This window comes from Monopterus albus, unplaced genomic scaffold (genome assembly GCF_001952655.1).
Source record: "Monopterus albus unplaced genomic scaffold, M_albus_1.0 scaffold192.1, whole genome shotgun sequence".
Classification (NCBI taxonomy): Eukaryota; Metazoa; Chordata; class Actinopteri; order Synbranchiformes; family Synbranchidae; genus Monopterus; species Monopterus albus.
Window position 1 is genome coordinate 959553 of NW_018128072.1, and position 11674 is coordinate 971226.

General features: G+C 37.6%; 1 protein-coding gene across 1 annotated transcript; it reads left to right on the forward strand.

The window, feature by feature from the left end:
- The first annotated feature begins 4737 nt into the window (after positions 1 to 4737).
- rcvrn2 (recoverin 2) lies at positions 4738 to 9163 on the forward strand. The gene is made up of 3 exons (XM_020617678.1): positions 4738 to 7288; positions 8490 to 8601; positions 8864 to 9163. The coding sequence occupies exons 1-3, from the start codon at positions 6908 to 6910 to the stop codon at positions 8950 to 8952; spliced, it is 582 nt and encodes a 193-aa protein (XP_020473334.1). The 5' UTR covers positions 4738 to 6907; the 3' UTR covers positions 8953 to 9163.
- The last annotated feature ends 2511 nt before the right edge of the window (positions 9164 to 11674 follow it).

Here is an 11674-nt window from a genome sequence, read left to right on the forward strand (position 1 = left end):
CCCTAGTCCTCTCCTGCTTTTCTGAACATGTTTTGTCATATCTCCTCCTTTGAATTGTCACACATTCTACAACTTCCACATCCTCTTTGAGACAGATTTATATGTAGCCTAAGGATCAGTATATAAATAACACATTTCTATGTTATAAAAATTAAAAAGTTATATTTCATATATTATCAGACAGTTATTACTGATGCATTAATTTGCAAAAGTGAAAGGTAATTTTTACTACTTTATATACCGTTGATATCAATTTAACAAATCACACAAGCTACAGTATATTTCATAAGCTGCTCCTGTATTTTGGTTGTCTTTAGAAACTTTGTAAAAAATTCAGCAAGTCTCATTGAGATCACAGTCTATTTTTTCAAGACAAACCTGAAAACAAGAAACATAGCCATCCACTCATCTATAAACCAGCAATAAAAATGACATTTCCACAGTCAACACAGACTTAGCAAAATTATAAGGATCATATAAAGCTTCAGATAATAAAACTTTAAAATTGGCAAAAAAAAATTAATTATATCATCTTAGCTGTTGATAAGATATTGTAAAAAGTACTTTTTTTAATACAGTGAAGTAGAAAATGGAGGGAATATGTTTTCCTGGAACACAGGAGTTGCACGTCTGCTTAGTTTAGATTGAAAGATAAAGGGAAGACCATGAGGTAGAATAAAACGGAGATGGAGTGAATTTGTTTTGCAAAAGATCAGAGCACAGCAACATTTTCTCCTGCCACTATGACTGTGTGCTATTTACAGAGCAGTGCATTCAGAATTTTGTGCAGACTTGTCATCAGTTTCTTTTCCAATTTACCATTAATGTCTTTTTATACTCCTGCGATGGATTGGCGACCTGTCCAGGGTGTACCCCGCCTTCGCCCGATTGCCGGCCGGGATTGGCTCCAGGCCCCCCGTGACCCCGTTCAGGGACTAAACGGTAGAAAATGAATGAATTATAAGACTGCATCAATGATTATTTTAATGACATGATTTCTGTGAAGAATGCCCATCACAGTTATCCAGACTGACACTTTCACAATATGTATGTGCAGCCAATAGGCCAATGTTATTAAAAATTACAAATATTGAAAAGTATAAGGAGTTATTCAGGTATGAAGTTTAATCAAAAGGTAAGAGACAGCACTAAATGCATGAAGCACAAGCTTCTGTTTATTATAAATTGTGCTTGGAAAAATAGGTATGAAAACAGGGCAGACACAAGGTAGAGTTACATGGTAAGGTGTAGGCCACAACAACATTTACTGTAAATCAAGGTGAGGAATGCCACTGAATAGTGTCTGTAGGCTACAGTTTTTTCTCCCTCCAGCAGATGGAGGTGCTAACATATTTCCCTCTCTCTGCCTTCTCCTTTTACTTCTGCTAATTTTGTTGGTTTCTGTTCTCTTAACCTGCAGTAGCCCTAGTCCTCTCCTGCTTTTCTGAACATGTTTCGTCATATCTCGTCCTTTGAATTGTCACACATTCTACAACTTCCACATCCTCTTTGAGACAGATTTATATGTAGCCTAAGGATCAGTATATAAATAACACATTTCTATGTTATAAAAATTAAAAAGTTATATTTCATATATTATCAGACAGTTATTACTGATGCATTAATTTGCAAAAGTGAAATGTAATTTTTACTACTTTATATACCGTTGATATCAATTTAACAAATCACACAAGCTACAGTATATTTCATAAGCTGCTCCTGTATTTTGGTTGTCTTTAGAAACTTTGTAAAAAATTCAGCAAGTCTCATTGAGATCACAGTCTATTTTTTCAAGACAAACCTGAAAACAAGAAACATAGCCATCCACTCATCTATAAACCAGCAATAAAAATGACATTTCCACAGTCAACACAGACTTAGCAAAATTATAAGGATCATATAAAGCTTCAGATAATAAAACTTTAAAATTGGCAAAAAAAAATTAATTATATCATCTTAGCTGTTGATAAGATATTGTAAAAAGTACTTTTTTTAATACAGTGAAGTAGAAAATGGAGGGAATATGTTTTCCTGGAACACAGGAGTTGCACGTCTGCTTAGTTTAGATTGAAAGATAAAGGGAAGACCATGAGGTAGAATAAAACGGAGATGGAGTGAATTTGTTTTGCAAAAGATCAGAGCACAGCAACATTTTCTCCTGCCACTATGACTGTGTGCTATTTACAGAGCAGTGCATTCAGAATTTTGTGCAGACTTGTCATCAGTTTCTTTTCCAATTTACCATTAATGTCTTTTTATACTGTGACCTTTTTAATTACCCTCTTACTCTCCACAAGAACTTCTCTTCCATCCTCTCTCTTCTTTTTCTTCAGGAGGGCATATGCCACCATGCATAAAATCACCACAAAACAGAGTGCAAGAATCACAATTCCCAAGCCCAGCAGATGAGAAGTTCCTTCTTTAATGTTGTTCACTTGGTCCCACAGACCCACCGCTATGCAACTGAAGCCAACCAGAGCTTTCCAAAAGCAAAACGCCATCATGCAGGATCTACAGGACAATTCAGCACCACCAGTAACCACGGTAAGGCCCGCCACGGAGGTGAGCCCTCCAGGTAAGGTCACTGTCTCCGATTTAGGGTTGTATGTGACAGCAGTAGTGACATCTGATAGAGCGGAAGGATCAAGTGTTTCCATCTTGGTTGTCATGGTTGGTTTCAATTCCTTTGTCAGATGACCAGAGATTCTGCAGGCACTGCTGTGTCTTCCTCTTTTTTGCTCCTGCAATGTGACACAGTGTTGAATAATGAAAGTATTCAACCTCATGGGCCCTTAAGAAATCCATCATTATTAACTGATATTACAAAATACTCTAGTCCATAAAACCTTAAGCTGAAATCAAGAGCCTGAGTTTTTATTAAAGACACTCAGTATTTTGATTTGTATATCTTACATTTTAATTGGCTGGATCAAATTGAATCTATAAAAGTAGGACTGTCTCTGCTTGCACTAGAAATTTGGATGGATTGGTAAATAATTTGTAAAATCAAGACAATACTGATAGCTTTAGTGAAACAAAACTGCATTTTATTTAAAAAGTATAACATTGCTTACCTCAGTGTTAAATCAGCTTAGATGTCAGTGGAAATTATGACAAGAGACGATCCTGTAAATTCATACATAGAATCTCTTTTCTTTAATTAAACTCTTTAAGAGTGAAACCTAAAGGTGTTGCTGACTTTCTCTCTGGAAAGAGGGTGTAGAAATGGGAGCAGGGGGCCCAAGCGCTGTTACCTTTATCAAGTACGTCACAACTTGAGGCCTTGCAGAATGGTACACACAATTGTTACGATTGTTGTCATTTGTTTGTTCATTGCTTTCCTTGTGTTTAGTAGGAAGTTCTCATCTGTCATTAAGTGCCATTACAACCCATTACCAGATATTTATCTAGGAACAACTCCCTTCCTCTTTTCCTCTCTCTTTCACGCTTAACATTTGAGTTGTGTTGCACCAAGGCATTGTTTGGGCTGTGAAAGGGTTTTTCTTTTTAAGAACATTTTCCTGTTAAATGTTCCCATTTCTCATGGCATGTTCTGAAATGTTGGGGTGTTTGGTGTACTATTCAACCTTGTGACTGTTTTGATTGAGATTTGTTTTCTGATATAAAAGTAATGTTTTTTTTTTATCAAGCTGTTCTTTTAGGGAACAGGGGAGAGTGAGATTAGTTGTCACACTGCTCATATTTCCAACACAGTAGGGTGTTACCTCCAAGCTGAATATAGGTTTTGTGCATCTCTGGGCTGATACAATGTCCTGTCTGGGAGAGGCCAGCAATGCTGTAACCTGATGTGAACACAGACTTACTGGTTTTCATCTTGGACATTATATTTTATATAGCTTTCTTCTTTTAATATAGAATTACCAAGGTAATATAGCTTTACTTTAAAGAAGCGAGAGCGCAGTGTCTTTTATTATCTTTCTCTAATTTCCTGTGCTAAGCTAACATAAGATAAAGCAAGCCTTAACAAACACGGCAGCACAGAGTAAGTTGTCTCATTGATTCTGGGACAAGTTGTCCATTGCAACAACTTCAAATTGTTATAGTTAGGACAAGTTTAAAATTCAAGGACAAAGTTTTAATGTTTTACTAAAATGGTAACATTTGACTGAAATCTTGCAGGACTTGCTGTGTGCTGGGTAACATCTTACCTACAAACTGTGACAACTTACCCACTAATGGAAAATATTGTCACAAGTGTACACTAACTATTTAACTGCCTATAACTCTGTTTTGAAGTAATATATGAAGTAATATGAAAATGTAATGAATGCAAAATATATAGCTGAGCCGTTCTTTTTTCATTTGGTGTATCATTTGAAACAATATGATGTACAGATTCCTGGATGTATAAAAAGACTGACAAGTGTAACAAGATGCCCCAGTCTCCCTTAAGCATTAAGAATTACACAGAAATGGGACATAAACCATTTATTTGTTTCAGTATTTTTATGCGTCAAGAAATACATGAATGAATAGCCTCACCTGGCATGCTGACATTGAGTGGGGCAGATTGGTAGTGTATATGTAAGTGCTGATGTTTCTCAGGTAAGTGCTGTAACACAGGTGGCTGTAATGCTGCCCAGACAACTGGGACAGTGCCAGTAGTGAATCAATTGCCTAATTGCAGATATGTTTACATGTGTTGACTTCTATTATTGATACATTTTCACCTACTACACTGTTTTGTGTGTGTTATACATTACTGCCTGCAAAAGATATATCATATTTATTATTGCAAAGCAATCAAATAAGTACTGTAGAGACAATAGCATCATATCTTTATTAAATTTTAATGTCATGATCACACTTGGATGCCAGACATCCACTTTACATGAACCCTCACACTCTCCACAAGTAGGATAACATGTCAAAAGTAACCACAAATCCTTGCTTGCTCCAGCTCTAGCAATTAGTACAGTCTAGGGTGTAGGTCAGATGGCAGGGATTGGTTTGTGGAAATGAGGGGGTAATTCTATTGGCCATGACACTTATAGGCTGAAGATGATAGTAAATGGCTAAGTGCTAGACTGGGTGGGAGAGGGTGGGGAAGGCTAAGTAATCCAATAGATGGACTCAATGAGCATATTTATGGAGCAAATAATATCCTGCTGTAAAAAATAAGACATGAATGATAATCACACAGTGTATTAAACAGTATATGAAAGAAATGCTTCAAATGCTGTTAAACTCTGCTTTCATCTACTTTAATCTTGTTTCCACCATACTACTGTGTTAATATGTAAAAAAGAAGGTCTACCATACACTCCCACCGCCTGGATAAGTTAGTCTGAAGCAACAGTTAAGACAATCTCAATAATACATTCAGTCTAATGAAAGGAGACATGGAGAAAAAAGACTGACGACATAAATTTGTTGTGAAGTCAGTTTGATGTGCCGACATGGAGACCTTATACAGAATGGTCTCCATAATATATGCATAGCCAAAAGATCAGGACTGAGTCAGAGGGTTCTGGGTACAAAAGTTTGCACCAGTGAAAGTGAAGGCAAACTAATCAGAACACATGTTTGCTTTACTGAGTAACGCAAGATTCTTTTAGAGCATTGTGGAGAGAAGAGGGAACACAAGTTAAGCCTGGAATGCAAAAAGAGATGTGCTCTACAGACAACAACACAATTTTGCAGAGTAAGGACAGAGGGGCAACACTTCTACACCTTGGCTCAGTAAGACAAAGTCAGTGAAATGAGACATAGCTCAGTCAAGAGAAGGTGATGATATGAGGGGCACAGGCGTGACTGAGGTAGAGGTTTGGCAGGAGAGGGAGTTAAACTGCATGGACAGATGGTAATCTGGAATTAGATGTCAGTGGTCAACTAAACCCACTGAAAAGCCCTCACAGAAATAGCAGACATAATGCTGGAGAACCTAAAGCTAACTTTGAAACCTCACTTGAGGCTAGGCTCACATAGCTTCCCAGAAAATGCCCACTGATTTTGTGATCAGTTTACCAAACAAATGATTACATTTTTATTCAAAACATCTCACTTTGACTAAATTGTGACTATAACGGTACAGTGCAATACTCTGAATCTTTCCTAAATGATTCTTGGATTTAAAAAAAAATCACACATACACAAGACATACTAGTGACTCAGCGTCCATATAAATAATGTAATTGCAAAATGAACTCAATATGAACTGTCCAGGGTGCACCCTGCCTCTTGCCCAATGTCAGCTGGGATTGGCTCCAGCCCCCCATGACCCTATATAGGAATAAACAGTATAGATAATGGATGGAATCACAGCCATATTTAGCTGAAAGAATACCCTGCAGTATTAGCTGCTTTTTAAAAAATAGGCTTTGGAAGAACTGGAAATGTACCAATCTGACCCTTGTCAGGATAAACAGTATAGATAATGGATGGATGAGTGTTGTCTAATAGAGCTTTCTAGACTTTCACACCCAAAGATGAAAAATAACATCCGGGTGTTCATTTCAGTCAAAAGCTCATCCACCTTAAATCCCCTATTAACACAATTAACCCAGTCATCCACAGTAGGAATGTGTTTCCCCCTGTCCTCCTTATCTCTCACTGTCTTACTGTCGAGACAGGTAGCCATTGTCTGGCCACACAGCACACACAGGTAAGCTTTTTATATATTTGTGGTGATCCTAATATTTTTAAAAATTTCATACGTGTATTATGTCACATTTCTAAATCATGTTTTTGCTGTCACTTGCAGGGTTCTGTTTGGCTTCTAATATCAAAAGAAGAAGTCAAGCCAGTGAACAATAATAATACATTTGGAAAGAGGAGAAAGTCAGGTTGCACTGGGGAAGAACGCCACTGAAGAACTCTGTTGGCAAATACTTGCCAGCCAGTTTGATAGAAGTGACACATTACTAAAACACTGAAAGCATCTACAATGGGAAATACCACCAGTAGTGCATTATCCAAGGAGATCCTGGAGGACCTGAAGTTCAGCACCAAATTCAGTGAACATGAGATCTGCCTGTGGTACGAGAACTTTCAGAAGCAGTGCCCAACAGGACGAATAACACCAGAACAGTTTGAGCAGATCTACACCCGCTTCTTCCCTGACAGTGATGCCACGAGCTACGCACAACATGTGTTTCGCTCCTTTGACACCAACGATGATGGCACTTTGGACTTCAAGGAGTACATCATTGCACTGCACATGACCTCCACTGGAAAGACAACCCAGAAACTGGAGTGGGCTTTCTCGCTGTTTGATGTAGACAAGAACGGATACATCAACAAGTCAGAAGTGACAGAGATCTGTCAGGTGAGAATGAGTTGGTGTTTAAACTGGTGCAGCAAAAATCAGTTAATGATGGCTGCTGTTTTTATACTACAGTGATACATCTTGTAAAAGTTTTGCCTTTTTAGAAATGTGAATTTCTAATCATTTGTCTTATTTTCACTCTTTATTATTCTCATCAGCTGCATCAGACAGTAGTGTCACCATGATAACATCAAGATTAGACTTTTCCTATTATGCAAAATACTTGGTGGGTAAAGAAAGAAAGATGTTCAATATGCACAGCGATATTACTGAACACTCTTGAAAGACCCTGTCTGTTCTGGATTAAAGTAAGAAATGTAGGTGAGGGAGGGAGAAAAATTCAAAATGTCAAAATTAGATCAGTCTAGTACACTGACAGGCCAGACTGGTGAATAAATACTGTAAGGTTTAGGCTCAGTTATACTTTATTTGAGGGCAAGCAGCTGCTTCACACTGCTTGGTTTTATATTTGTGACTACAGCCTCAGACCACAGGACCTGAGGGGCAAGTCCAGAGAAAAACAGATGACATCTTGGTGTTTGGACTGTGGCCTGAGTCTTGGCACTAATCCATGTTAATCTAGGTGTCTTAAATGTGGTTGATGAGTGCCTCCTCTCTAAGTGGGACACACACTTAATGGCCTGAACCTAAAGTGCACAGTCATTTACGAGCTGCTGGATTCTAAGTGGGATATTGCAGATGAATTATCTGTATTTCTGCTGTGGGCTGGTTGATTATTAAATTTGACTTTAAAATTTATATACATAGATTACACATAGTGATTATCAAGCTCTTGTAGTTGCATTTGGTTGGCAGATCACTTGTCATGAGGACATTGCAGGATATATTTTGTGTAATTTTTAATAGCAGGCTGCTTGATTTGGTTGTATTCAGCCAAATTTCCAGTTCAGTGTACAGTTGCTACAGTAATCTGGGACTAAACAAATTAAAATCACCAGGATAAAGTAATAGTTTGTATTTTTTCAAGTTGCTTCACATCAGAGGCTTCATAAATCACACGTACACTTAGACACTAATTAAATTAAGAGTAATAGGAGCTTGCTGACATGGCCCACAAAAAACATGCTTCTTGGTTTGTATACATTTGTTTTTGTACTGTATTGATGTCAGTACATTATTGATGTTAGATAAACGGTGCAGTACTATCACCTATTTGATAACACCCATCCCCACCCCCCAGGCCATATTTAAGCTGATCCCCAAGGATGAGCAGAGCAGGCTACCAAAGGATGAGAACACACCCGAAAAGAGAGCCAACAAGCTGTGGGCTTACTTCAACAAGGGAGACAATGGTAAGAGGAATAACACACATGCAACATATACGTATGCACATACACTTACCCCTGTGGTGCATGAGGGGTAATTTTGTTCTTATCAAGAGATAAGAAATCTTCAGAAACTGATCCCACATCTTTTAGGAAGAGTGCATTTTACATTCAGCTTTTTGGCTTAATTATTATAATACAAGCAAGCTAGGGGCAGCATAATTTGTGTTGTGCATGCTTTATTATGTATCTACCAGTCATGGACCACTGTGTTTGTTTTTCCTCATAGAACGACTGGCTGAAGGAGAGTTCATCACAGGAGTGATTGAAAATGACAATGCAATGCGTCTCATCCACTATGAACCACTGAAAGACTAAAGTCATTCCTACTCATCCCCTCCCTTCTTCTCTTTGAGTTTGTTAACCCTTTTCATATATTTAATCCCTCTGTGTAAATACTGCAACTTTCCTTTATGTCACATTGTTTCACTAATGTTTATCATTGAACTGATAGCAACTAGAAGCTAATAGAGTCAAATTATGGAATACAGTTTGAAGTCATACTGTGTACATACTGCCCAGATTTGTATTTATGGGACTTTATTAATGCACTTTAGATGCTGGGGTAAACAAATAGAAATTATATAATAGCAATAAAGAATATATATGAACACTGTTCTGTTGTTAACCTGGTCCTCATAAAATTTGGGCCCTAAAAAGATTGACTGTTAATGACAATATACTAAATATATATAATAAGTATGAAGTACTAAGAATCTGAAATGTCTTAATAAAAGTTGTAGTTCTCTGGTGTATTCTATAACTGTACAAAATATTAAAGGTTTTCTCACAAATCTGCGCTTTCTCAAAAGCTCTTCTTTGACCTAAAACCATGTGTACCAGTGTAATGTAATGGTGGCGGTTGACAAAAATGTGTCTGAAGTTCTCAGTTGTATTTAAGCCAGACAGCAAATCCAGGATTATCCCAAGTGTGTAACCTATAGACATTTAGGGAAAATGTAGGTACATTTATTTACATTTAGAAAATTCTGACTACTTTTATGCTAAACACATTAAATACGAGAACATAATATCCATTTATAAGCCATTATTTTCCTCAAAATGTCATGTTTTCATGGTGAAAATTGTTTAGATGTGGCTGCATTTCTTTTCAACTTTCATCCTGAACTCTGACAACCTACCCTCCCACCCCCACACACACATACAAACATCTACATCTCTTCACATGTCATCCATCTCTCCTCACTCCATTCTTCCTTCTTTGCATCCAAGTCGGGATTATTGCTTTACACATAATCTTCTGTTCAACATCAGAGAGCAGACTTTTCAAAATGTCTGTAATCTTTCTATATCTGTGGCTCTGTCTTATGGGTTTGTCTGTGCATCTGCAGAGAGATCACATTTGCTGTAGCTTCTGGTATACATGCTTTACATCAAAATGCTGCATCTGTCTAATGCTTGACACAAGAGAGAAACGAACTTGAAAAGGAAACAAGTTGAATGTTCCACTCAGATAAATAAATATACTGTATATAGTAAGAGACTGATTGGTTGGTCAATATGAGAGTTGCTGATATGTGGCTTTTTTAGATAATTGGGATCGCCCTATGTCTGATTTCACTGGGGTACTTAACAAAAGAAATCTGCACACATACAATATTTGCAGACAGCCTCGTCAGTCCTTTCTCTTTCCTTTTTTTTTTTTTACAGAGTTTAGTTCACACTTGTGTACTTGTGCACATTTTAAAATAATAAGGAAAAGTGCAGCAAACAGAGACAATGCTCATTTTATATTTTCAAACACTTGAAAAGATTCAAATATTTTCATAATCCATTAGTATTAAATACTGTATACGTTCATTTAGGAAATTTGTCTAATTTGTTATTATTAAATTGCTGTATTTTATCTGATTCTGCAAAAAACACACAAACAAAAAAATATCATACGAGTCAGGTTACAGAAGCCTGGTGAATGATATTCTTGTTTATGGAGAGGAGAATGACCTCATCCTCAATCCTCAATATAAACAAGACAAAAGAAATAATAGTAGACTTCAGGAAGAACCCCTCCCTTCTGCTGCCTCTGACCATCAAAGAGACTGAGGTGGAGATGGCTGACAGCCACTAGTTCCTGGGCCCTCAGGTGACATCTAACCTGAGCTGGTCACTGAACACAGCTGCCACAGTGAAGACAGCCCAGCTGCAGCTATACTTCATCGGGTGGCTCAGAAAAGCTGGGCTGAACCGTTGCCCTCTCACCCAGGCTTATAGAGGACTGGTAGAGAGCATCCTCACTACTGGCATCACAGTCTGGTATGGTAACACCACACAGGCAGAGAGGAAGGCTCTTCAAAGGGTCATCAAGACTGCAGAGGATTACTGGGACTGAACTGCCTGCTATGGACACACTGTACACACAGCGCTGTCGTAAAAGGGCAGAGAACATACTCAGAGACCCACGCCACCCAGCTCACTCTCTGCTCAGACACATAAACTGCACCTACAGCCTCAGGCACAGCAGGGCGGACAGTATCATCACACAGAAGTAGACTTTACAACAGCTTTTTCCCTGCCACAGTACGACTTGATGGCAAATATGAAAATGTGAGAATATATGTGCAATAACCCCTTACTAGACATGTGCAATAATAATAATACAGAAATGTTCCACAATGTATTTTTGTACTGTTTACATTCTCAGTTTGCACATGCATAATTGCAGAATGACTGTTGAATGCTACACATGCTGCTCCCATGCAGCATACATTCTCTATAATATTCTTTTATTATATTGCTGCATTTGTTGCTGCTTAAAGTGTCCTAGATTGTGTGTTACTTATTTGTGTTGCATGCATAATTGCACAATGACTCTGATGCATATGCTCCTCCCATGCTGCATACATTCTGTTATATTCATATATATATTTTTTATTATATTACTGCATCTGTTGCTGCTTAAAGTACCTTAGATTTTCTGTTACTTATTTATCTACTTTATCTTTCATTTGTATTTTGTGGCATTCATGTGGACAGCAAAGTAAAAATTTCATTGTACAGGGAAACATGTTTCTTAACTGTG

Coding starts and splice junctions, on each gene's coding strand:
- rcvrn2 (XM_020617678.1), top strand. CDS start 6,908: ATGGGAAATACCACCAGTAGTGCATTATCCAAGGAGATCCTGGAGGAC. Junction 7,289..8,489: donor AAGTGACAGAGATCTGTCAG/GTGAGAATGAGT, acceptor CCCACCCCCCAG/GCCATATTTAAGCTGATCCC. Junction 8,602..8,863: donor CTTCAACAAGGGAGACAATG/GTAAGAGGAATA, acceptor TTTTCCTCATAG/AACGACTGGCTGAAGGAGAG.